General features: G+C 39.5%; 1 protein-coding gene across 1 annotated transcript; it reads left to right on the top strand.

Moving 5' to 3' along the window:
- Nucleotides 1–103: 103 nt before the first annotated feature.
- LCP2 (lymphocyte cytosolic protein 2) lies at nucleotides 104–27,394 on the top strand. The gene is made up of 21 exons (XM_032125241.1): nucleotides 104–393; nucleotides 2,766–2,828; nucleotides 5,387–5,433; nucleotides 11,726–11,791; nucleotides 12,692–12,723; nucleotides 13,450–13,484; nucleotides 14,789–14,987; nucleotides 15,738–15,862; nucleotides 16,746–16,815; nucleotides 17,027–17,110; nucleotides 17,854–17,879; nucleotides 17,967–17,986; nucleotides 18,084–18,188; nucleotides 19,095–19,125; nucleotides 19,783–19,795; nucleotides 20,807–20,927; nucleotides 23,414–23,463; nucleotides 24,320–24,423; nucleotides 25,234–25,317; nucleotides 26,074–26,229; nucleotides 26,949–27,394. Exons 1-21 carry the CDS (start codon nucleotides 316–318, stop codon nucleotides 27,069–27,071), a joined length of 1,632 nt encoding a protein of 543 aa, XP_031981132.1. The 5' UTR covers nucleotides 104–315; the 3' UTR covers nucleotides 27,072–27,394.
- The last annotated feature ends 377 nt before the right edge of the window (nucleotides 27,395–27,771 follow it).

Below are 27,771 nucleotides of genomic sequence, written 5' to 3'. Positions count from 1 at the left end.
CTCACTTACATGTAGCAGGCAGAGCATTTTCATCACTCTGCTGTGCTTCCTTGTTTACTTATTTATATTCAGAGAAAGGAAGTGGTAAGGCTGACTAGCTGAAACTTTTCTGAGAAGAGACCATTTTGTACCAGAGGAAGCAGTGCCTCTCTGGAACGTCCTCACAACATAGTTCTACGCTGACAGGAACAGTTCCTTGACAGAAGCTGTTGGGCAGGGAATTCCTTGGAGGTGGCCACGCAGAGGGAATACATGGCTGTGTCATCGACAGCACTGCTATGAACACTCCCTGACTGCCTCGGGAGAAAACCTACCATGGACCTGCGAAATGTCCCCTACCGCTCCGACGTGCTCACCTGGGAGCCAGATGACTTAGCAGAATATTTCAGGACGGTGAGTTTGGCTGTGTTTTGTCTTTGTCTGATGGAGGAGCAAACTGCTGTAGCATTGGTTGGGCTAAATTTAGGGATTTTATAATGGGCAAAGCTCGCTGCGGAACTAAAAGCAAAACCGCTGTCGAATGAGAAGCTGAGCTAAACTGGTCAGTGAAAATGAATCTTGAAAGGGATTTTTAAATTGGGTATAAGAGAAACTCATGGCTTTTTAGAGAAAATAAACACATTACTGTAACACTTGTTGGTGTCGCACACATTGACAGCTGCGGAGGGCACTAAGGTGTGAAGATTACAAGTTTTCTGTTTCATCTTCAATGATTTTCAGAAGTGATATTTTTTTCCAAATTGCTCGGTGTCACAAATGAGCCTCTGAATATATTCATTAATCACATCCATGGCTAGACTTGTAAAACTTGGATCACCTTGGGCTTAATTTTGAAATATTGGGAAGTTTATTCAATGGCTCCTATAACTCTATGGGAGTTTTATCTGGGGAGTTGAGGCAAGTTTGATAGTAGAATGCAAAACTACTTGATAAAGATGAGCAGATCAAACACAGAGTCTGTGTCTACCAAATCTCCAGAGAAGTGAAACTTCCAACTACTTACAAGCCCCTAATTTTAGGGTGCAGGGGTTAGTGGCAGAGGAAAGTGAAACCAAAAACTGGAGATTGAGCAGATGAGATCATTATCAAGAGGTAACTTCAGACAAGTACGAAAAACATTACAACAACGGTGCAGGGGGAAGTTGGACCACCATTTCCAAGAAATTAGGAAGGGAAAAACGGCTTTCTGGAAGATCTGATAATGATATTCTGAACAGTGATAAAAGGATTAAGTGTAAGTTCTACCACAACTGAGTGCACATTTATTTGTAGTGCCTCCCTTCTAGTGATCAAGATACTCTCCAGAACAGAGATAGTGGCATTCCACCCTTGGGGAGCTAAATCAGGGCAAAAGCTGTTTAAGTCATCTAAAAAATCTGGGTAAGACAATAATGTCAGCCCAAGGCAGCCAGCTCTGGGCATCTGTCACAAGTGACCAGATCTTGTCCCCAGATGAACTCAGAGAATGAATGAACCAATGAAGAACCAAATTTTCAAATAATTTCCAAAGTCTTTCACTATGGGTTTTTTTTTTTGTTTTTTTTTTTAGAAAAAGCAAAGTGCTCATATTTGGGATATTCCAAGGTTTATTTTTAATAGCTAAACAGTATTTTTCATCAATTACTGTAAGAATGAGATTAGGTCTCAGTCACAGTGATGTGTTGCTTCCCTCTGCACACAGACTTGTGCTGATAACATCATGATAGCACTTGTTGTATGAAAGAAATTACTTAACAGGTTGAAGTCCTCAGTCTGCACAAAAGTTTTAACCTATCCTAACATATTTACCAGAGTTAGGACAGTTTCTTCATATGAATAACTGAAGGTGGCTCCTAAAAATATCCTCTCTGCTGTTCAGTTGTTTCCAGGATCCGTTCTCACGTACACCAAGTTACAATGTTACACCTTAAAATGAAAAAATGGGATACAACTATGAAATGATGTAATGCTCCCTATAAGAGGTTCTCTGTCTCCGGGGGAACTATCCCAGCAGCACAGGGTCATTTGTCTGCATAACTTTCACTAACTAAAGTTTCAGGCAGAACAAGGATCATTCTTTTGTCTCAGCCTTCAAAAGTCACTTTGTCTGCCTGCTCTTTGGGTTCCTTCTGATATGGACCTCACCAGCTTGAAACAGAAAAATGCATTCTAGCCAGATCAAAAATATAAAAATTTAAAAAATATCAAAAACTTCAGACACCTGCTGGAAATGTTTAAAAGTCATATCTTGCTTCATGGTCAACCTGTACATGAGCAACTTCTGAAGAGCATGTCCTTGTCCTAAATGCTACTGGAAAACATAATATTGTGGAAAAGCTTTACAAATATTATCGGTAATTTCCAGGATTAACAAGTGAGATTTCCATCCAGAAGTGAAAGCTTTTTGATCACAACAATGAATCCTGTGACTGGGATCAGTCAGCTTTAGTATTCCTGGATAACAAGGTTTTTGCTCCACTTCTGCAGCTGCTCGTCCCAGTCAGTACCACAACAATCCATTTTTCAAATATTTCTTTGGGCCAGGCAACCGTGAGGTGGTTTGTAAATGTGAGGAATTATGTGTTCCTAAATGGATGAAAGCCCTTAAGTCCACTGAAGAATGTCTGTCATAAAAATACATGTTTATGGGACAAAATGGGCCATTTAGGCAGGCTGTAGCATACAAAAAGGTACCTTGAAAGCATCTACTCAAAGCCAGCCACATGTTTAAGCATCTTACTTGATTCTTATAGTTAAGGGTGCAATAATCATCTTCTCATTGACAGCTAAAGTATAAGGACTGTGAGAAAGTCGTGAGGAAGCACAACATAAATGGACAAAGGTTTTTGGTAAGTGGAGTTGTAAAATTCCTTCCTGTAAAATTCCAATCAAGCGATGACTCCTCCTTATTTTTCAGTGGCAGATGAAGAGCCACCTCCCAGGTGGTTACTGAAGTATAAATATGGGAGGTAAATGCTTTTGCTAAAATCAGCCAGACAGCTTGCTTTAAATATGGAATGCTGGGAGCCCAAGCATGTTGTTCAATATGAATATTTTTTAGTATTTTTTTAAACTGACAGGGAAGTTCTAAAACAATAATCTTGTCTTAAATTCATCTCTTCCTTTATAGGAAGTTCTTGTTTTCCAATATTAACTACAGAAAACCCACATTTATTAATTATCCTGTCATACTAAAAAAGACACAGCCCTGGTCAGGATGACTGGCCTTTCATTGTAATAACTCCTTCATTTCTCTAGAAATAAAATTAGATTTCTTCTGTAGCAATACACAAAATCAATGAAATTTAAGAGCATCAAAACTAGTAAGCAAAGTCCCAGTGGCTTTAAATTAACGTTGTTCCAGGCTTGGTTTAATTTTAGAAAAGCTGATAATTTCCACTGACAAAGCTGCTGTTTCCTGGTCTTAAATGCACATCCATGAAGATGTATAAGAGCTTTTAGTATTACTGCTTTTTACTTTTATTTTCAAATATTAACAGTTCTGTTTTCTCCAGAAGTAGTAATTTTGATCTTCTGTTTAATTAGTCATAATGGGGAGATCTTTGCATACCTCTTCTAAAGTTTTATATTTTTCATTTACTTGTCCTAATATTCAGGTTTTTGGCATTTCATTGAAACACAACATCAAAATTTTCAAGCCCCTTTTGTAGGAACAGGATATGACCCCTCCCTGCTACTGGAGGGTGGAGTCAGCATTATTCAGACGTGTCATGGGATTTATCGTACCAACCCCCAAAGATCCTCCTCAGCTCAAGCACTAAGGATCTGTGGCTGGAGTGGGAGTTCTGGCTCTGGAAGCATGATGAAACTCTGGTAGTTTGTGAGGTGCAAATAAGAAGTGCAATAACTGTGTGATTTCTAAGTGATGTTTGTGATTTTCTTTTATTTCCAGAGTGTTTCTGTAATTACTTAGCTCAGAGTGCAGCAGCTCTTCAGAGGCATCCCAGCAGATTCAAAGGATGTTTTCTACTGAGCAAGCCAAGCAGCTGCTCACCTCTGCTCAGACTCTTTTTAAGCTTTTGACTACTTGTCAATTGTATAATGCAAAAAAAGAGAAAAGGTTCACTTGTTAAACAGAACCACAGAAAGAGACGTCCAGTAGAATATTTTAGACTACAAAGCAATCTGGAAAAAAATTGCTTCTCTTTATGAATAGTTTTCCTAAGAAACATCTTTTTCCATCTTGTGAGTGACTGGAAACTGCCAAATTACATTTGCACAGAAGCAGCTGCTCAGGCTGAGTCTTTGCTGGGTTTGCAGCTGTTGTCAGGTCTACATCATAAACCTGGCTGTAAAAGTGTTGCTGTAATTAGAATAGTATAGAGATAGAATAGTATCCTAGTTTCAAAGTCACCTTTCTGTGTCCACTGGCTACCACAAGGAAAGCCCAGTTGAGATGTAGTAGGAGTAAAACCAAAGGGGTTCCATGCAACTTATTCTAATAAAATTCTCTACTATTTGAAACAGAAAAGTGGCCCTTATAAAAGAGATTATACCTCTAATATTTGTCAGGTTTATCACCAGAACAGAACTCCAGAGAGAAGCTTAAAAAGCCTTTAGAAAAAACCATGATTCTTCAGGAAGTACTGCAGAACATTTCCACAAAAGCAGTACATTTTTCCTGTGTTTCACTCCTCCCAGAGGCAAAACAGCGTGGAAAAGTACAGATTGGATTTGTTCTGTCCTGAACATTGAACACTGGTTGTGAACCAATGTGTGATTAGAAACCTATTATTGTTACCAGTAAAAAAGACAGAAAGAACCAGACTATTGTTCATGTTCCAAAGAGAATTCAGGAAGCTTGTGATTAACTAAACAAAACACTAAAGCAACTAAATCCAAAGTTTTCATAATGCCTGAGTCTGTCCTAGCTGTGGATTTGCACATGCTGGAGGAAGAGGAGGGATGACTCTGCAGGAGCATCAGGAAAGCACATCTCAGTCAGGAGTTATCTCAGTCCAGTTGCTGAGTTATGGTTGAGGGGGGAACAAACACTCTCCTCCCCCCATCCCTGCTTCTAGAGAAATTTTTTTAGGCTGCCAAGGCTGCTTTTAAGTCCAAGGAGTTTTCTAGCAACATGCCCACTGGAACATGGGATTTTACGTGTATTGTGATGTTACAGATAAGGTTCTTGGAACAAAACTCCAGCCAAAGGTCCTCTATTTTAAAATCTACAGCTTTACCCTGAAATTTTGCAATCATGCACAGTCTTGTCTAGTTTCACTGTGCAGACATGAAGGAATTGAATACACCTGGCTTCTGAAGTTGCTTAAATACCACATTAATTCATGCCACGTTTTTGAATATATAAGTATGACTTACTTGGGTAAATCACAGGGTGTTCCATGGACAATTTTGTCATGTATCCCATGTGTTTCCTTTCCAGAACATGTCTGAAAATGATATTCAGAAATTTCCAAAGCTCAGAGTGCCGTAAGTAAAGTCGAACAACTCTAACATTAAAAATTATTTTAGCTGTTTTGCAGTGAAATCTCATAGGAAATATCAGGCAAATGATTTGTGAGTGTTTGGTTAGAGACCTGTTTATTGGAGCGTTTACTGAGAGAAAAAGAAGAATATTCCAAAATAAAAAGAGTGTTGGCATGACTGCTCAAGCAAAATGATACGATACAAGAAGATTGTCTGGGGGATGTTCAAAAGAACTCGTGCATAAGTTCTTTGACTGATAGCAGCTACACAAAGGTTAAACTTTCTTGCAAGTATTACCTTTGAAGTATGCCTTAACTGTTCACTGCTTAACTGTTGACTTTAACTTAAAGGAAAAAAAAGTCAGTTATGTCCACAACAGAGGATTTGAAATGATTTTCATGTGCTTTTGCTTTAGGTGGGCGTTCAAGGTAAATCAGTCTGGAACATGTGATTCAGTGTTCAATAGCTTTCCTCAGGTCCTGTGGATTAGGCCTTGAAAAAGTTTCCATTTCATCTGAATAGCTTCCATATTTTCATGGAAGTTACTCAATGAAGAGCATTAATCTCATTAAGTCAATACGGAGTAAGAGAAATTGGCTTCTTCTAATGGTGGAAAATGAAGGATTTTATTTTGCTCTGAGTTCTCTGCTACATGTTTAAGCTGGAGGTTAGAAGGTTCCTAACCATGAGACACATGGAGCTCTTCATGGTCTTCCAAACAAAGGAGGGGGAATAAAAGGGAATTCAAGCTGTTCCAGCACAGCTGTTTCTTTGTTGCTCATTCCAGACTCCCTCCCTCCACGCATATCTTGATTTTGCTGCAGAAGATACAATTTGCTTTGCCTTTTCTGATGCATCAGAGCTTGTGTAAGGTGTTTTGGGGAAGACAAGAATATTGAAGTTTTGTGCTCATGAGTGAGCTGGTGGGAAGAGCTGAGCCCAGCAGGACACCCTTGTTCAGATCAGATATGAAGGACTGAATTTGAAAGCCTTGGGCATGACTTGTTTCTTAGAATCACATCTGTATTGTCACACAATAAATACCCTGGTAATAGGGGTTGGTGGTGTGCAATATGTTTGTAAGGAGGTCCAGATATTATTTTAAGAAGATGCTCTGGTGTCTCAGAATTTCTGAACTCATTGTCAATTAAAAGAAACATTTAACAATGGTACTGATAGACCAGATTAGAATTTGTAATTCTCTGGTAATTTGTCCCACTTTAGCAATCCTTTGGCAGAATTACCTCTTGTTCTCATTGTCTGAATTTTTAATTTTGAGACCTTTTGGTGATTTCCTTTCAAATTGTGAATCAAAAGTAGTCAGTGGATGGTCTAATGAACTCAAAGATATTAATGCCATAGGTGAATCATTAAAATGAAATCTAACCATGTGGAGTTGCTCCTACCTCCTCACCAAACCTAGTGATATCTCAAAATTTGATTTTCACAGTCCACTTAACTTGTGACACCCTGGAAAAAGTAAACAGCCTCTTAACTTGTGACACCCTGGAAAAAGTAAACAGCCTTTTTTAGCCAGGCCTTTTGGGTTTCTCACTTGTTACACCCCAGCAGAAACTGAACAGCCTTTTGCAATGAGATCTTTTGGGTTTCTCAACGAGAAGAGAATTTGAAATCAAGAGCTTTAAAAGAAGAGTGAAGCTTGGTGCACAGCTTGAGGAACTGAATAAATAAATAGATATTTAAATCTGAGTGAAAGCTTGGGAACTAAGGCCTCTGTTCTCGGACTTTTCCACACTTACAAACAAGCAAAATATTCACTGGAATATGGTGATTTTACATGCAGAAAGGTCCTCCATGTAATGCCACTGTTTAAAACAAGAATTTAGAGCTTTAATAGGGAAGAGAACTGGTTCTCACTAAAAACAACCAGGCAAAAAAAACCATCCACAAACAACAACAATAAACCAAAAATCCACCAAAACCCAAAACAACCCTCCTGGATAGAATTAATGGGCAGAAGAATGTGCCATATTTTAAAACATTAATTTTATTACTTCAGAAGCTCCACACTCATTGAAATACAAAGTGCTGGCTGGTGGCTTCTGCTGGAATACATTCACACGTTTCTTTTATATGATAATGCAAACCTCAGCTGGTAGGAAGAGTTCTTCTACAAGCTGGAAGACACATTAGCATATTGTAGTTGCACTACCTGATGCTCAATAGCAGTGCTAAAACCTGAGAATATTCTGCAAAAAGGCTTAATAGAGATAGCAGATGTTACAGCGTTGGCCAGCGATGACATGAATAAAAGATACATAAACAAGAGAAATTGTTCCCCAGTAACTTTAGCAGGAATATTCTGACCTACGTGCACCCAGCACCTGGAATTACACAAGGTTTGCAAAGCACAGCCTGCATCTGTACAGGCCTCCTGAGCTGGGTGTGTGGGTTTGCTAAACATGTTCCTCTGAGCAAACCTACAGCTCAGGCTTTTAATTTAACTGTGTCATTATTTGGGGATGATTCTGTGATTTTTCAAGAGTCAGAAGTAGGTCAGGCTTGTCATTACAAGGTATGACAGGTCATTTCCTGAATCTAATAATAAAACTCCACAACCTTCTGGTATTACTAACAGAATTATTATTTTAAAAATTAATCTCCACTAGCCCTATTACAGGTGCATGTCTTCATAAAACTTTTGGCTTCTTTATAAAACCAAAAAAAAAAAAAAAAGATTTAAGCACTATTTTGAAAATTAAAATGCTTCTTAAAATCTTTAGCTCTCTCCACTGAAAGGGCTGAAGTTCTTGGAAAACTTTGCTAAAAAAGTTAATATTAATACCACTGTGTTTAGATACACACCTGAATTCTCACAAACACACTGTGTCCTGAAAGAGATACACTGGTGAAACTGGGAAGGGATTTGGTGTGTTTTACACAGAGCAGACATTGACCATCAGTCCTAAGTGCTAAATGAAACTCAGACCTAATCATGAGGGTGTTACTAACATTTTGATAATAAATCTAATGAAACAAGAGGCCAATATACAGCTTAAAACAGTTTTCCTATTGCTCATGAGCACTACTGGCAGTCAAAGAAAGTCATGAAGTTTTATGCTTGTGGAGAACAAATTTGAGTCTTGCAAAATATTTAAGCACATTCAACAGGGTTTGCCTTACTTACTGTGGTCAGAATTGATAAACAGAAAAAGCAAAGATTTCATTAAAGATGACACTGGTGGTTGGTTGATACCTGAACCATGACATAAACACTGAAATTAGTCTGTCACTCCTGTTTACTATCTTGAGAGAAAAGGGTTCCAAGTTTTCAGGAGGCTGTTGATCCTTGTGGCTATTCCAGTGGCAGGTTCCTCGCAAAGTTGAGATTTGGAATTTCCAGCCTTGTTCAGAGAGCTTAGGGCATATCCCACAGCACTCCAAAGTGTATCCCATAGCACTGGTGGAAATTTCCAGTAGCAGAAAGCTCATCATTGCACTCATTGCATCTGCCAGCTCAGTGACACAGCCAGAACCTGCAAACATTGCACAGTCTGAAAGTCGTTCTACTTTCAGAAGAGTAAAAGTGCAAACATAAAAATTGAGAAATCTGCACTTTCTCTATTGAAAAGGTAGGCTTTGGGCAGATGATGTCAGTGTGTGTGCACACATGCTCTCAGCTGAGATCTAAAGGTTGTTGCAAGGATTGGAACATAACTGGTATTCAGGCAGTTTTGGAGTCAATAAAACAGCATTGCATCTGCCCAGCAGGGTCTTCTCAAAGGCCAAACCAAAGACTTGGATCACCAACTGTGCTTTTGCATAGTGCTCAATATGCAACTGTGCAGCCTCCTGGCTCCAGAGGAATTTGTATTCCACCTCTCTTACCCATCTTAAGCGCTTTATCCCAATACATGTAGAGTGGATTCCACCCGTGTCAACAGTATCTGCAGTTAAGTGAACAAAAGCCAGTTTTGGAGTCCTGCTTTGGGGGCTGGTTGTGTGGGTTTTTTTAAATTTCAACTTCCTGCCAGCTTTAAGTTTAGCAACTGGTGGAGGAGGTAGAAAGAGAAAGAGAAGTCTGAGTAACATTTTCTGCAAGTGCTGTTGCCTTATCCTCTCCTATCATCCACTCCCACATCTCAGAGAGCAGTGTGGTTTTGGTACTTCCTTCCTCACATGGTGACAGGCTCAGTTGCTCAGTGCACCAGTCTTCCCTGAGAATGTTGCTTGTAAAGCGTGACCCTCCTAAAATTTTCTTTCTTCTAGTAAACCCTCTGAGCCATTGGTTTTAAGCATTTCAAATAAACTAGAAGTAAAGATTAGACACTGTATCATCAAATGATTGATTTTTCTGGCAGAAAGATAAGATGATCAACTTTTTCCTGTCAGTTTTTCCTCAAAAACCAGTTCATGTAAATCCTCATAGCAGCCACCTCAGGTTTAGTCCAGAAAGCTTCCAAACACTCAGGTCTCATTCACCCCCATGGAAGTCTGAACTCTAAGAATTATTAGCTCCAAAACCAGTGAACTTTTCTTTAGCTGAAAAAAACGCAAGACATTCTGGAAGATCCTCTGCCTCTCCTACAACAGGGAATAAGCCACACAAATTCCATAATCCACTTCTCCACCAAAGCACTGATGTGTGCAGGGCAATGCTCACCCCAGGACATTTCCTGATGTCTCACATGGAATTTATTATTCACACAGCAACTTCTTTATCCCCTGCAGCAAAGGAAAATGTCTTGTGCAGAACGGGGTGGGTTCCATGGGAAAGAAGAGCAAGAGCACTCCTATGCCTATAACTTGGCATTTCTCTTGCTTTATCCAACTTGCTTGGGTAGCAATGTCAGGTTTGGACAGCTGTAATCCTTCTGAAATTGTTAACACTTGTGCATGTACTTATTTCGAAAGGGGCAAGCATGATTATATTGGCTTCAAACCAGAAAATTGCAAAATACTGCCTTAAACAAGAAAACCTAAACAATATTCTTTCTCTGTATTTCTCTTTTCATACTTGGATCCTTGAGTGCATATCCTTAACTTCACACCACTCATCTTCATCCTTTTCAGACAGCACTATTGCCCGGATCTGAAATAACTTCATTTTGGTTTGTTTTTCATATTAGATTGCTTGAAAACCTGTCTTCCTCCAGTCCCACCTCAGAAGAGCAGTTAGACATGAAAGATGCACTAATTAGGTCATTTGGAAAAAACTAGGGCATTGTTATTGCTGAGTAGCAGAAAAAGACATGAAAGGAGAACAAAACCAAAATTTATGCCTGGCCATAAACGAATATTTTACAGTATTGATATCAACTTTGACTGGCCCAGCCTAAGATGTGTGGGGAAGAATTCTACATTAACAAACAAATAAGTTAAGATTTTACAGAATTTAGAAGCTGAGACAAACAGATATGTTAAATTCCTGTTTCTTTCATAATACTTGTATTTCCACAATTACTGTCTCTGATAGACCTAAATAATACAAGAGGGAAGTAAAATGGGATATTTTTAAGTGGATATATGTAAACAATTTTCTTCGCCACAGGACTTTCTCAATGAGAAGTAATGACAATTCAGAATCAGACCATGGCTCATCCTAAGCTTTCTTTAAAGAAAAATAATCTCATAGAGGCAAACTTCATTAGTAGCAGAGCAGAATTCTGGACTCTCAGTAGAATTAACCCTGTGGATCTCAGTACTGACTCTCATCTAGCTTGGAAAGATCTCCCCAGGCATAAAATTACAGCTTTTTTATATTCCAGGAGTATTTCTGCTATGCCCTGAAAATGTATTAAAACATGGAACTAGATCAGCCTTTCCCCCTTCTGTGGTGGAGGGATTCTGGATGAGATATGGATTGGTTGCAGAGGAAGGAACATGAAAAGAATAAAGAGACTCAGGGAACATTTAATCCCTGCTTTTGCAGCCATAAGCTCTGTTTCCTGAAGTATTATTTGCTTTTTCCATGCAAAATCATACGAATGCCATGACCATTATTTGAAGCCGTGTGATGTCTACAGTACCAAAGATTCTGAGACTTGCTGGGTTTAATGCTTATTTTTAAACATGATCCAACAACATGGGGTTTTACCAAGGTCAAAAAAGTCTTGTTTGGAATTGGATGTGCTGTAGTATGGAATTGGATGTACTGCCTCCTTAGCAGTAAGATGGTAAATTCAGTGCTTTTATCACATAGTAAATAATAATAAAAATGAGTTACCAGATTAAATTTAGCAAATACGGGGGGATAACAGCTAGGAAAATGCCTTCGCTGCTTTGACAAGTGACAAGGTTTTTTTTAAACTATTTTTGTTCTTCTTTTCAACAGAATTGTAAGTAAATTAAGCCAAGAAATAAACAAAAATGAAGGGAGGCTCTCTTTCCTTCCAAAATGGTGAGTAAGACAACTCAGCTTTCTTGTTCAAAGCTTTCAGATAGATCTTTTCTGGACTGGTTTTCACTTGATCAGTAATGCCTGGATCAGAAGTACAGCCTGGAAATTCTATAAGATAAAGCTCTGTTTCATTAATGTCATCTGATAAGAATATCAAATCCTGAGCCCATGAACACCCCAGACACTTCTGCCATGTCCAGAACCAAGTAACATTTGCACATTTCATGCAGTTTTCTGCCTGAGTACATAGCCTTTAAGAAGGCTATGAAGCCTATAGAGCCTAGGTATATATTATTAATAAATCATCATTAATGCATTCCACAGATCTGTACACCATTACACTTTTTAATTCTTAATGATTTGTCATTGAATATAATATTTGCCGTAGAAAAAGAGCAAAAATTGCAAGAACATTGTATGAGAAAAGAACAATTTATGTCCCTACACAATGGAAACCAAGTCCAGTCCACATAATGTGGTTTTGCATCATCTGATAACATGATTTTACACCTTTCCATTAACTAGAATCCAAAACTAGAATTGAAAACCATAAAAATATTTTTTTAACCTTACAGATATTTATGAACTTGACTTTGAACATCTTGATCAGAATTAGTAAAGGAAGTTTCTGTTTTCAGGACTGGTGAATGTATCTACTGAGTCCCCTTGCTTCAAACCACTTGACTTCTCTGACTTCAATTCTTTTTGAAAGAGTCTAGATTCTATTAGGATCCTCTATGCAAAATATCAACTAATGTGTTTTTGGCATTTTGGGCAGAAACACATTTCTCTCATCTGTTTAAGCTTCATTCTACTGTAACAGTTGGCTATTGCCTTTATTTGCAATAGAAGCATCAAACATTTAATAGAAAAAATTTATTTTTTTTATCTTTGTTGCAGGGCCCAAACACAAAAATCTACAGAAAACACAGGTAAGTGTATACTGGCAGTCTCTAAAAACAAAAAGCTTTTAAAAGTATTAAAATGTTAAATTAGTATTTGCAGAGCAGAGACAACTGAGGGGACCAGGGTTAGGAACCAAAAACCAAAACAATAAATGAAAATATAGCAGTATAAAGAAGTTTCAAAAAAGAAAAGAGTAGATGCAGGACAATAAGTAAGAAAAAGTATTTTTAAAGAGCAAAGATGGTGAAGGAAGTCAAGAGCAGAGACTTTTACATGAGAATCCCCAAAATGTCTTTATTTAACCCAATAAATTGTATCAGTGCTTATATATTTCTGTTTCAACATCTCTGCCCTTCCTCCTAGCAGCACTGTATTAGAGAGGGAAGCTGAAATTAAAAAAAACCATCCTTCTTTTATGAAAGCTAAAATAGTCTTAAGCAAATAGATAAGAAGTCTGGGCTCATTCTGAAAGCACTTTGTTTCAAATTATATTTAAAAGTGGAAGTGGGACAAACTCGAAGTGCCAACACCCAGATCATGTCATAGCAGGGTAGCTCTGTCTTAGCTTTGAATCAGGGTGTTATTGACAGAGCCCTCCGTGGCTGCCAGCCTGCCTCTGAAAGAACAGCTCGTTCCTGTGGCACAGGACTGAAGTTCAGAGCTCACCTGGCATTTGTTGGGTTCTTTCTGTCAACTTATTATGTCTTTGACTGTCCATGCTCAGAAATGTGTGGTTGTGCTTCTTTACACAGGGTACGCTCAGGATGATGGTGGCTGGTCTTCATTTGTGAGTATTTGGGTTAAGAAACCCCCCTGGCTCAGGTTTTTCTGTTCTGTCTGCTGTCCCTTGGGCAGCACAGCTGGGGGGAGCTGGGGCAGGAAAAGCAGGAGCAGGAATGATTGGAGTGGCTGCATACAAATTTCCTCACTGAGGAAGGGATGTCCCCCAGAAATGCAAGGCAGAGCTTCAGAATGGCCTTCCTTATCCACTGGCTCAAGTAGAAGCTCCCAGCCTATGCCCAAGTCCCCACAGAACCACAGCTGAATTTTGTGCAAGAGCTGTTTCAAGCTCTTAAAAGATGTGTCTAGTAGATGAAACTTTGCTGTGTTTATTCAGTGACAAATTCTTGCCATTTTATTCTCTAGAGCTAATTTATTGAACAGTAATTTTTTTAAAGCTATTTAGACTGCAGAAGTTCCTTTTGCCTTCTGGCATAGAAAATGCCTTGACAAAGGTCATTAGGTGAAGCACACACACCTCAGCTGCTGATGCACAGCCTGGGTTTATGAAGATCTCTGAGGCTGACCAGTGCTAATGGCTTTTCTACAGAAATAAAAGGGAGAGGCATTTTTAGAAGACACTTCTAAAAACTTCTAGACACTGTTGCTAAGTTCACAGGAGATTCGCTGCTATTCTGGGAGCACAAGAGATAAAAGTAACCACCTACAGAGCACATGGGCTCTGTGCCAGTGCAGAGGACTCTGGAAATTCCAGCTGTGATACCAGTGACAAGTGGAGTGTTCTTTTTCTCTCAAGCCTTGGCAGATAGCACAGATGTGCAATGACCATATTGACACTGTGACCTTATGAGGCCCTGCAAGTCCTACCAAGGCTGGTTTGGGTCAGGAGGACACCAAGACCCGAATCAAAGACCTCTGTTTTCATGAATAATTTTTAAAAGTTGGATTGCATGCTGTAGAGGACATGTTAGAAAGCAAGAATGACAATCAGAAGCATCAACTGCTGCTCCAGCGTGTTCCTAGGAACACTGGATCGTTTGCTGGTTCCTAGTCTATTCCCTAAAACACTTCATGCGTTTCAGTAAACCTGCACCTTATCTTGACCTCCCACTGCACTTACTGTGATCTAATGATATTTGTTCCTTTCTTAAGCTCTTGAGTGCTCCATGCATTAGTGGAATGTTGCCTCCTTTCCCCATATTATTTCAAGAGACTTTTTTTCCCTCCAACTGGTTGTAAAAACTTGGTCTCTTCCAGAGTGAAAAATACCACAGTGAAAGGCCACAAGGAAACTGCTCTGAAGGGTTTAATATTCTGTTCCAGCACCCACTTTTTATGCTCATTTCCTAGGATGATGATGATGACTATGAAAGCCCTGATGAAGACCAGGAAAAGGAAGATGAGGCTGACTATGAATCACCAACAGAGGAACCTGAGGAAGCAGAACATGACAGTGATGGTTATGAGCCACCTCCATCCAATAATGATGAAGCACATCACAATGTCATATTTCCTGCCAAGTCACTTCCAAGCACCACAGATTATATAGGTAATTACTAAAAATTAAGCACTATTAATAATTTACAAATTAGCTTTTCCCACATTATCAGCCACATTTTAGGTAATGGAATATAGAGGGTTTTTCCTTGAAGTTAACAGTGTAGTTCATGAACAAGACTTAGTGACACAGACTTGGTGGGTTTGTGACTTTCAAAGTTATATCTTCTACTTTGGACAAGCTCTGTTGGAATAGTTTTGTATGATGTGGGCATTATTTGGCCTTTGATTTGAAACTCTGTGAGGTTACACACATGTACATGCTACAGTAGCTTTAACAGTGCAACCTTGGACAGAGCAAGTTGTCACAACAATGGCAAAAGAGCTCTAGTGGAACTTGGGAAAAGAACGATCAGCCTTCCCTGCCTGTCATTTTGTTTTACATCTGATTCCTCAGCAGCCTGGAGCTGTAGAGTCCATTCAGGAGCACAAAGCTGCCATTCAGATTGGCTGGTGTGTCACACACCGTGCTGCAGGGAATGAAAATAAATCCTGTGGGCCAACAGACTGGTGGGGGGAGTCATCCCCACAGGGACAGACCAGCCTGGAACTCCCAACACAACACACTGATCCTAAAGCAACTGCTAATTATATCCTACAGCAATGCCTTTATGATTAACTTCCTTTATGCTTAACTTTAGTATCCAGGTTCTTGCAAGGGCCCTTTGTCATAACGATCTAACGAGTGTCAAATAATCAAACTCTGTATAGTTGTTTAGTTTGAGATTTTTGTTTTCTTTAGACAGACCTTCAACAGCCAGATCACCACATCAGCCTCCACATCAGCCTCCACATCAGCCTCCAGTACCACCCCAGCGACCTGGCCCAGCCCCAGGACCAGCCTCATTTGGGGGAAGAAGTGCTACTGTACGTTCCTTTCTTAATATCTCACCTATTTCCTATGTCAGTATAGAAGTCCAAGTGTAAAGCCATTTTTATTCACCTAGTCTATGAAGAGGAAGAATTTCAGCCATCAAAATAGATTTGAACTCGGTTACAGGGTGGCCAATGTTCAAGGAAAAATTAAATTTCACAGGAGAAATATATTTAATTATTTCATATTACTTCACTGTTTCTTACACTGGAAATACACACCTACTTGTGAATGCCTCTCCCACATAAATTATGTATTTTACTGTAAGAGATGCCTCTCTGTTTTGAAAAAAAAGTTACATTTTTCTGAGCTATATTTTCTAGCAGTTGTCCAATTGAATTAAGACCACATAAAAGCGTAAGAGATTGTATAATCACAACACTGATGACCAAAATTTGATTCCTTTTTTTTTCCCTGCTGTGAATACTTCAAGCTCTTGTGCTGTTGACAGCTGGCAGTACAGGTTCAGTGTTTGCCAGAGTAGATGTACACTAAACCTACCCTTGGATACACAAGTAAAGGTTTAGGCTGTGACAGGAGGACTTTTGGTCCGATGCAGTGTCACAGAGATACAACAGCGTTGTTGAAGCTCCTGTTTCTTTCCTTTGACAACACACCCCCTCCCTGAAGATCCATCCCACTGGGGTGCTGGGAGACACAACAGATGGAGGCAATTCTGCATCCAGCAAAAACCAATGAGTGTAGGTCATGCTGCAGGAGGGTCCATGGCTCCTGTCCTTCCTGCAGTGAGCAGAGACTGGGTCCTTGTGCTGTACCACACAAAGACTGGCAGATGTGCGTGGTGGGGTCAATACACTCCAACTACAACAGAAGGGTGAAGACACATTTTAACCACTTGTTAAATACTTGTTTTAGCTGCCAGCTTTCCCTCCTCCACCAAGCAACAACGACTTGAACAGAGACAGAAACATGAAGCTTTTGAAACGTGAGTACAGCTGGTGTTCCCTTTGCAAAGCTTTTCCCACAGACTCTGCAGCACTTCACTTCTTCCTCTTTTTCCTCAGTTCCACTCTCTTCTACTACTCATACAGGAGTCTCACTTGTTATTTTAAGAAGTAACACCAGTTCTAATGTATACAAAATAAAGATATATTGACATATACCAGCAAATTATCTCACACAGCTGTTGTGTTTAGCCCCAGCTCCTTCTATAGACAGAAGCACAAAACCCTCCCTGGATCGCCTTGCTCCCCCATATGAAAGAGAAAGCCCAGGATCAGGTCAGTGTTTGCTTACATTGATATCGCTGGGGTTGCTTTAATTGCTGAAAATCAACATTTGTATATAATTAATGCAAAAAAACAACCAAATGCAATCAAGGTGATCTTGAGCAGAACTTATAAAGTGGGAGAGAAATTTCATCTAGAAAACAGCAACCCTGGGTCAGACAGGTGAACAGACAGACATTATGAGCACCCTGTGCAATAAAGGTTTGATGTACACTTAAGTGATTGAACAAGGAAATATTTAGTAGGTTAAAGGAGGAAATCACCTTTGCATACAAAGGTAACGAAACTCTGCATACACTGCTGTATGTAATGCTGCAACAGACTTAAAAGAAGGCTGAGAACTAATAAGACACCGAAAAAAATGGCATTTCCTTCAGACCTGAAAACTACATTATATACAAAGCATCTACAGATATGACTATATAATTTTATTATCTAAACTCTTATCTGTTATATAATGGCAAAAAAGCACACAGTAGTTCAAAGCTGAACCTTAGATAATATGATTGTGACACATGCCACGTTGAAAATGTTTAAATGTCCCTTTAATATGAGATATTGCAATTTTGCCATCATTTGCAAAGCCAAAATATTTTTCTGGCTTACGTCTCAGGAGGCTGAGAGCATCAACCTGCAAGATTAACTTTCAGTTATATTCAAAAGTCATTTATTTCATAGGAAGTTTAATTAATTTACTTCCATTTTTTCTAAATGTAAGCTTTTGCTGTTTTCAGGGAAGAAGCCAGGCATTCCTGAAAAGGTAACTATTTTTTTTGTGATTATTGATAGCTTTTGCCTATTTTGATATACTTACACATCCTCTTAACTATTCCTTGTTGTTTTACAGCCTCTGGTTTCACAACTAAGGTAAGAGTTTGTCCTCTGCAAATGATCCTCTCATTGCCAGTATTACCCAGTTATTAAGCAGCTTTTTGCCTTTATTTTATCTCCTGCTCCTGTTTAGATCCCTGGGAGAACAGTTAGCAATGATGCCGAAACCTCCTGTCCCACCAAGCGACAGATATGAAAGAGGCAATCCACCTCCTCTAAGGAAGCAAAGCCCTGGAAAGTAAGTGCTCATTTAATTGAAATTCAATAAAGGAGAAATTAAAATTAACAAGAACATGGGCAAGCAACACAGGATGGTCTGATTTAGTGGTACTGCATGACAGCAGGGCCTGTGGATAACAAAGTTTTGGTTTGCGAATATGCACAGAATGTGTTCTAAGCTGCAGAAAGGTGTGAATGCAGAAAAACCTCTCTCCAGTCATATCTGAAAGAGCCATTGCGTGGGGCATGACTCACTTCCAAGTTGTCCAATGATATATATGATCCATGGTTTTTCCACCAGATCAAGTTCTTGCTCTAGGGAACATTCTTACTTGAGTGCTATTGCTATTGTTTTAGGGTGTTAGAAAAAGAAAGCTATACTTCCGTCCCATTGATTTTATTACCCTGCAAAACTCCTTCTTAATAGCCAACAGCATTTTCTAGCAGAACTGGATCATTCTCCAGCATTTTTTAGACAAGCTGGGGGCTGAGCACTGACTGAGCTTAAAACAAGATAAGAAATAATTGAGATCTGCTAATCAGCCAGGATAGTTTATCAGAGAAACAAAGCCTGATTTTCTTATGATGTGCTCCAGCAGTGCTGCCAACTATTATAAATGAGTTCAAGACTTGAAGACTAATGTTTCATCATTGTACAAACTTGTTCTAAGCTCTAATCTTACAATCAATTCATCAGACATTTTCCTTGTTGATAAAATCAAGACGGGCTAAGGACTAGAATAATGGCTTAGATTATGGCTGAAAATTAGAATCTTAGATATTTTTACGAGGAAAAAAGTGTTTCAGCATCCCTTGGTCTTTAAAACTTACTATAAATTCATGTTCTAGTTGAAAATATGGCCTAATGCACAGGAAGTGAATGAGTAGTATTCCACCTATGATGACTGCTTTGTTTTAATTTCAGGCAGAGTTGGCCACCACACAAGAAAAATGAAGTAAGTATAGTCTCAAAGTATATATTTAAAAGCATAGGGGTTACAGTTAAATTAAGTACCAGTATAACCTAATAATTCTGGAAAAGGGAAACAAGTTTCTTTTATAAATTATAAGGAATACTCATGGATCTTTCATAGCACATGGAGTGTTTTTAAAGAGTTCTTCTATGTCAAGCTCATTTTATTCCCTGAGAACTTTATCTTGGATATCAGGAAGAATAAGGCCAGAATTTGTTCTGTGACATGGAAGAAGTGGTTTTGCTTAGAGAAGATTTGGGCTTCTGGGGATTTTTTCAGCTTAAGCTGACCTAAAAGTTTCACTTTCAGATAACTCTGAGAGTCTACACTTACTTGAAGGAATAAGGAAAGTTTATGTCTCCTGAGAGTTTCTGAGTATTTTAGGTCAAGATGTGTTATGGGTCATCCACCACACATCTTGTTTGTAAATAATAGCTGCATTTTAATTAAAAAACTTTAAAAATTATTTGGTGCTGCATGAAGACAAAACAACAGCATAACATTTTAGAGGGAAGTGACAGTGTTGATATTACTACACTCAAAATTCACCAATGTCCAAATTTTGTTTTGTAAAACATTCCTAAGGACTGTGCTATAATATGTTACTAATTCCTTTTTTTTTTTTTTTTGGCTCCCCAGGAAGAAGAAGACAGTAAGTATTTCTACAGTGATTTTTCAAACTTAAAATCTTTTTGTCTTACTTCTAAAAAAAAGATAAAAAGGAAATTATTTCAGAGTTGTTGCCTTAGAGCCATTTCAAAAGTCAAGTGCTACCTTGATAGGCTGTAGAATTCTTATAAAAGTGCTTCATGCAGATTTATATATCAAAGCCACAAACCCCAGGAAATCAATAGCTAATAGCTTCCTTCAGCCAGCCAGTTACCAGCCAGCAGGATTTCTTATTTTGAAATACATTACATTAGAGAGATTTGTGTTCTGCACACAGCATCAAATAGCTGGAAACAGAAACCTGGTGTCTCCCAGTTCTCAGTAAACCCTGCTGGCACCAGGCTCTGTGCAAGCTTATTCACTTTTATGAACAGAAGCAGAACTTCTTTCATGTATCCAGAGTGTTTATAAATTACTGCAGAATCCTGATTTCTAAAATTAAGTTGGTAAAGTGACTCCATAACAGAAGCAGGACATTTGGCCAACTCTGTGAATGATCACTGCCCCTAAGCCTCCATAAAGAATAAGGTTATTTTAGCTGTGCAGAGCACAGTTAACCTGTTCCACTCTTACTGCTAGTTCAGGACTGAGGACACTGCAGAAAGAAAATGTTTTATTTCAAGCTGGTAGAAATCTCAGAAAGATGTTCCAAAAGGTGATCTCAAACCTGCTATTTAGAAGCAACGTGACAGAAAACGTGTACCACCTTCAGCTCTGCTGCAGTTAAGGTACCTCAGTTGTGGCTTATCCAAAACAGAAGTCAGAAGATGTAAATGTTGCTCAAGTCTGTTCCAGTTTATTTTTAATTTTAATACCTACTTTTAAGTTTTCAGCTGACCATATGAGTTTACAATCTGTAACTAACATGCCAAGGACGGTTTATTGCATTATGTTTATCTAATTAAACCGCAGTGAGGTGACAGAATTTCTTCATTCTACTTCATTTAAGAATGTCTCACACAAGATTTAAGTTTCCTCCTCTTCCTCTCCACAGCTGCCCCCCAAAGACCAGTGCCACAGCTGTCCTTGCCCCCATACAGCTCCAACGCATTCCCACCCAAATCTGTCAAGCCTCCACCTAAGCCAGGATCCAACAGTATTCCTGCTGCAGAAAGGTTTGTTTCACCATGACTGGTCATTCCTTTTGAGTTTCAATCTCTTGGCAGTTCAGCAAATACCAGCTTGAGTGTGGCTCTGGGGTTCTCAGGCACACAAGGTAACCACGTGTGATGCCTTTTCCTGGTCTTAAAATCAAGAGTTGTACACGGTTAGAAGGGGAAAAGGGAGTTTACCTTGGGATTTATTTTAAGGATCCTTAGATGCACACGTCCACGTCATATGCATCAAGATGCACCCCGCTGAATATACCCCAAAAGATGGGGTATCACATTAGAGGTGTTACTAATTAGCAGATCTATCAAAGATTCCCTAATGAAAGGCTCAAGTGAGCCCCCCTCCCCAAGGAACCTTCCCCTGGATGGTTCTATCTCAGGTTACAGAATGTGTTCTGGAGAGGACCTTGGGCTCTGGGGCACACTGATCCCCGGCTACGAAGCTTCTAAAATGTTGAGTCTCTCAGCTTGACAAACAAGTCCAAGAATGGAGGCAAAAAGCACTGAGAATACAGGAGTTGTAAAAAGGTGTAACAGGGATATAAAAGAAAAGGCAAAAAATCTTCATGGCATCAGCGTGGAGTAGTTCATTACTCAGACTGTGCCCTTGCCTCTACAAAATGCTCATTAGTGCTGTTGCCACTATCCAGGAGAATCCTTCCTAGAACTGAAGCTCTGTATCAGTGGAGCAGAGAGTGTACATCAGGCAACCAAGAAAAAACCACGAATCTCTCTGGTTTATGGCAAGGAACTATCTTAGACCCTACATGGTACAAGGCTTCCATTCTTGAGGCATCTCTCCCATTGCCTGCAGGATCCACAAGAATGACAAGTCCTTTTGGGAAGGGATCATCTCCTACAAAACCAGGCAGGATGTAGGACAGAGGGGTCCTCCATTCTCTAGGAGCTTGAGTGTTAGAGGTGCAACTCCTCACACTTCAAAACTAAAAAACAGCACAACCCCAGTTGTCTGGAGTTGAATCTGAAAGAATTTCACCTCCCTTTTACTAAATTTTACTCTGATGGTTGATAATTCCTATTTAAAATTGTGAACCTTCCTGCAGTTTTTTCGCAGCTTCAACTTAAAAATATTTGATTTTTATGCCTTCATTTGTTAAACAGAAGAGCTCCTAACTAAATTTTGATTTCTGATGTAGTGTGCAACAGACTTAGACTTTGATGAATTAGAGTGGTCTCCTTAAGTCCACATCTGATGCCCATTTCCTAATCTCTGTATTCTTTTAATGGCTCTGTGATGAATTCCTCACATTTACCATCACTCTCTGGAACTGCTGAAACCAAGCAAAACAAATATTGCAGTAGCAATAGCAAGGTCATATGCAAATTGAACTATTCCTGTGATGAGCACTTCTGCTTGTATTCAAAGAGCATTGCCAAATTTTGCTGTAGCAGAGGCCCCCAGTTTGACTGATTCTCTCCCATACATCAAATCATGATAGGGTGTTTTTGTTCTGCAAACAAAATTAGCATATTTATCTCAGAGCCTTTTCAACAGCTCATTTAAGCAGAAGAGAAATATGAACAGTAAAGGAAAGGAGTGCAGGCCATTTGTTCTCAATTAGGTGAAGAAACCAAAAACAGTAACAAAAATTGAAGAGTGGGACTCCATTTTGAGCAGTTTTGGATGTGGGTTGAGGTTGGCAGAGATCTCTGGATGTCTTCTGGTCCAACCCCCTACCCAAGCAAGGTCACCTTGAACAGGCTGCCTGGTACCATGACCAGATGGCATTTGTATGTCTACAAGGGAAGAGAAAGATTCCACAACATTCTTAGCAACCCACTCCAGTGCTTGGTTGCCCTGACATTAAAAAATGTTTCCTGATGTTCAGAGGGAACCTCTGAGTTTCAGTTTGTTCCCACTGCTTCGGGTCTTGTCACTGGGCACCAGTGAAAAGAGCCTGGCTCTCCCTTCAGGTATTTATGTGCTCTGATAAGATTCCTCCTGAGCCTCGTCAGCTTCCCAGCTCCCTCAGCCTTTCCTCACCTGGGAGATGCCCCAGTGGCCCTTCCTAGCTTGCAACATAAATGTGAAACTGCATTTTTATCAACAATGTTACAGAAACTGCAAGAAAAATAACTCTGTAAGTGGAACCCCACAGGGAGCAATGTCTAGTGAGCTGCTCCCTGTGCTGCCTGCTCTGGGGGAAGGACAGAGTCATCCCTGTGAAAACTCAACAAGCTGAAGTACTTCTCTCTGCATTGATCCTGGTACAGGAGTCTTGGTGGCCTTGACTGATTACCTTATTCCCAGATACTGAGCTCCAGGTAAACTTAAAGGTGGATCCACTTACATGAAAAGAAGGAAAGAAACACAAAAAGAAGGAAAGAGAAGGCTCTCCTCACCCTGCACAGGTCTCAAGGGGCTCTCACATTCTGTAAAACAGGCACAAAGTCCAGATCAGGTGATCAGAGCACAGAAATGTTGTAGAGAAATGTTGTATTTATACTGACTATTTTTTTTTAAACAGTGGTAGAAACCTGTCTACAACTGGCTCACTACCACCACGCTTCCATCCAGGTTTGTATCCTGCATTCTTGCATTTTTTCTCTTTTTTAAGTGATTGAAAGTTGAAGGGTAGTTTCAGTGCAGTCAATATAGTAGTTTGTTTGGTTTTTTTTCCTATGGATGTTTCTGCTTGGTCTGTGAACAGAAAACTATCAAGCTCCTGAAAGGCACCTTGTGTACCTTCCTTAGTCTGAATCAAAGATTTTGGGCTTCTTTTCCTCCTGAAGTTTGGTCTTCCTGCCTAGTTAAACCAGTGTCCAAACTTCATATAACCATCCTTTTCTGTACAGTACTGAGAGCTGAGGTATGCAAATCACTGTGGTATGCTAATACTCCCAAAAAAGGTTAGCAAATGCTTTTCATGTGAAATATGCTCCATATTTATCTGGTAGGAAAAAAAAATAAAGAAAACTTAGACATCAGTTGCTTTACAAGTAATTTTTTTGCATATGGTAACAGCTGTCAGTGTCCTACAGTGACATTTTTTACTTTCTAATTGCTGAGAAGGCAAGGATTGCAAAGAGATAACATTACTTCTGTCTCTAAAGAAACCAAGTTGCTCTCAAGTGAATAACTGTGGTACAGAAACTGATAAATTGTCACCTTTATTTCAAGTTCATCTGTTCTTATGGAAATCTGAACTGCAAGAGCTCAGTTAAAGCCCCTGTGCACCAAGGATGAAATTATGTAAAGAACCTGGTTCTCATAGAGAAGCCTAAATCTGATTTCAAATCAATTCCAAATGTCTCAGTAGCAGGACGATACAAATACTTCATGCTTCGTAAAATCAAGATCCTACACCCTGGATGCACAGATGAAATTATTTTCCTGGTTTTAACATTGTTTTTCTACTTTTGTATCTTTGAAGGCGGCAACAGCAGATCTCCTTCAAGAGGCCCAGCTGACATGAGACCTCCACTGCCAATTCCTAGCAGGCAGACTGTTCACCAGACAAACACAGAGGAAGATGAGGTACAAAACATGAACCATAACTGTAACGACAGCAGATTTTCTGGTTTCGAGAAAGAACGTCTTTCAAAGTTGTTTTTCTAGTCGGTAGCCACTGTCAGGACGCTACTGAGTGCTTTCAGTTTCCTTTTCTGTGTCAAACTGTAGTGCCTTATTTTGTCCTCACCAAGAAAAACAGCAATGGATAAACCCCAATAGAACAAAATAAGAAAAATACTTGGTTGCTGGGTTACTTGTTTTGCACAACTCCCTTCAGATAGCATTAGATTTTCAGTTCTCCTTCCACAAAACTTTGATGAGTAAAGGACTCATTCTTTTAAGTGCATTTTTCCTTCAGATTTCCTTAAATAAAACAAGTTTAGAGCAAATCACTTGTGGTGATAACACTGGGCAACCATACAAAGTATATTCACAGGAAGTCTGCATTATTGTCTCAGATGATAGTTAAAAAACAAGCAGACAAACGAAGGCAAAGGATGCCTTTGTGCCCAGCGTCCAGGTAGACAAAAGAGAACATGCCACTTAAAATCTTAAAATATTTGGAAATATCTGTTTTCTTATCTTACTTGCAGGGGCATTACAGCACGATCTGTAATATTTTCAAATTTGTTGAAGTGAGCAGATAATTTAAAACAATTTAGCACTACTTTCCAGGAGCAGGATTACTTACAGCAGTATGATCCCTGAAACTCATACCCTCAGAGGTTCTGCACATAGACCCAAATATCCCTCACACTACTCTACAGATTTCTCTCTACTTATTTGTGTGTTGCCATTCCTGGCAGCTGACTCTGTCCTTGTCCTGTCCCCCAGCCCCAGGGCTCTCTGAAGGATGAGTGGTACGTGGCTTTCGTCAGCCGGCCCGAGGCAGAGGCAGCGCTCCGCAGGATAAACAAGGTACTTGCAAAGGGCTGGGCATCCCACACTCATCTAGGCCATAGAGACCAGCAAATTGAAGTACAGGTTCAAACAAGGCTTGTCTGTGCATGTGGAAATAAATTAAAATCATAAATAGAATTATATCCCATTGCTGTGGGAGCTGCGGTTGCTCTCTGCTGCCTCACAGCACATGCCATGAGCTGAAGATGGCACCTGCACCACACCAGGGACTCCAGTACTAAAGTCCAGCTTATGAGGTCCCATTCAGTGCCTTTAAGAAAGGGATTTCCGTGGAAGACTTGTCAAAATAGATCTGAAATTAAGAAAAGCAGAGAGAGTGATACAGTATCACTGCCTTTACCTAAATTACACAGACAATGGCATTATTTTAAACTGTCTGTAAATACATCACATAGGAACTTTGATGGGCACTTAGCAGAAATGAACTTCTCTTCTGGTTAAAGTGATATGAGGTTTGGTCTTTGATATTTTACTTCCTCATTTAATGGAATCTCTTCCTCATTTAACACCATTCCTACCTTCCCTAAAAATCTGCTTTTGGAACAGAGAGGAAAATTTTAAGTAGCAAACTGAAAGACAACCCATTTGTCAAATGACCTAAATGCTTTAATAGAGCAGTTTCTCTTATGGGAAAGGAAAAAGATTTCAGAAAGAAAAAACAGTTAAAAGCATGAGTGCTGTAGGTAAGGTTGTTACATTGATCAAGCCCAGAAGTGTCTGCTATTTGTCATCTTTCATTTTTTCATGTTTCAGGATGGAACTTTCCTGGTGAGAGACAGCTCACGCAAAACTGTTACTCACCCATATGTACTGATGGTGCTGTACAGAGATAAAGTGTACAACATCCAGATCCGGTACCAGGAGCAGGATCACTTATATTTGTTAGGAACCAGCTTAAAAGGAAAAGAGGTACTATGTGTTTTTCACACTGCTTCTCTTCATTGTAGGGGATCTCCTGCCTCATTCCTAAGTGTCAGGTGACTCTTCTCCTGGAATTCTGCTTATTGTCTTAGAGTTATTCATGGGAGAATGTTGTTATTGCTGGAAGTAGAATCAGGCTGTGCTGTTTGCACTCAGGGAATGAAGGGGTGGCCTTAGAACACAGCCATTAGAAGTCCATGTACCTGGTTAGGGAATGCTTGTTTACCACTGAGATACCAGATAAGGGAAATGCAGAGCTGAGAGCTAATCCATACCTGCCAAGTTACAGCTTTGCTCCCAGACCGGTGGCTCAGCCCCAGCCAGCAGGACTGTGTGGGTTTGCTGGCCCCAGACAGACTGGTGAGCACACTCCTGGCAGTTCTGATCGAGACAGAACCCCCTGAACTGATCAGCCAACTCTGAACTCCCAAGTACAGTCATCACATCAAGCAGATTGACAACATCATGTATTAAACAGACCAAGACTACATAAATTAATTATACAACATTGCAGCAGCAATAACAGAGTTACTGAGCTACAGGTCATGGCAGGAATGAGAACAGTTGATCTGGTGGTATTTACTGGACCTTATGTATTTTTATGATACTGATAAATATTTAGAATTTTAAAAAACCCTTTTGTTTCTACTGGTTACTAATAATTCTGACATTTTGGCCTTAGCCTTCTCATTTTTTCCATCCCACAGGAATTTTCTTCTGTAGCAGATATCATTGACCACTTCCAAAGAACACCCCTTCTTCTGATTGATGGAAAAGACAGAGGTTCAAGAAACCAGTGCATGTTAAAATATGCTGCAGGACATATTTAAATGAAACCTTAGAGAAGATCACATATGGTACTGAAGCCTACTGAAGTTTGTAAACTTCAAGATATTTCCCTTTTCAGCAAACTAAAATAATGAAGTCATTAAAATTCATAATTTCAAAGAAAAAGGACTATGTTATTTTTAAATTATGCCTTAAATACAGTACTCCGTAAATATAATTTTCCTACAAAGTGTTTATTACTGTCCATTAATCATACAGCACATGATAATTTTTTATCTTCCAAGATATGTATATCCTCTTGAAATTATTTCCACACCAAATTTGATGAACCATAAATAAATATTAGTACAAGTCTCTGCTTTCACAGGAGCTCTTTTTTTTGATCAGAATTGCAGCAGCAATTTTGTTATTTGAAGCAATACTGAGTAGGCCCAAACATTGTCAAAGCTGAGGAGCAGGCAGAAGACAATGAAAGTTGATTTTTCCCCCAATAAATCTAACTATGTTCACTTCTGTGAAAAGACTGAGTCCAACCCAGATCTGAAGGACATGCAGGTTTCAGGGGCACCAAAAGCCTCCAGCCCTGGAAATGCAGGTGCATGTCAGGATCTGGGTCTAGGTTATTCAGCTGTGAAACTGTTCACACTTTTCCAGGAAAACACCACACCCACAGACAGCACATCCTCTCTGCCGGGCCACTGAGGATTCCATGCCTCAGCCCACAGCTGGAGCTCTGCATCT

This window comes from Corvus moneduloides, chromosome 15, assembly GCF_009650955.1.
Source record: "Corvus moneduloides isolate bCorMon1 chromosome 15, bCorMon1.pri, whole genome shotgun sequence".
In the NCBI taxonomy this organism is placed as follows: Eukaryota; Metazoa; Chordata; class Aves; order Passeriformes; family Corvidae; genus Corvus; species Corvus moneduloides.
This window is presented reverse-complemented; position numbering and strand designations above follow the sequence as displayed.

Coding starts and splice junctions, on each gene's coding strand:
- LCP2 (XM_032125241.1), top strand. CDS start 316: ATGGACCTGCGAAATGTCCCCTACCGCTCCGACGTGCTCACCTGGGAG. Junction 5,434..11,725: donor TTTCCAAAGCTCAGAGTGCC/GTAAGTAAAGTC, acceptor TCTTTTCAACAG/AATTGTAAGTAAATTAAGCC. Junction 25,318..26,073: donor CGCTCCGCAGGATAAACAAG/GTACTTGCAAAG, acceptor TTCATGTTTCAG/GATGGAACTTTCCTGGTGAG.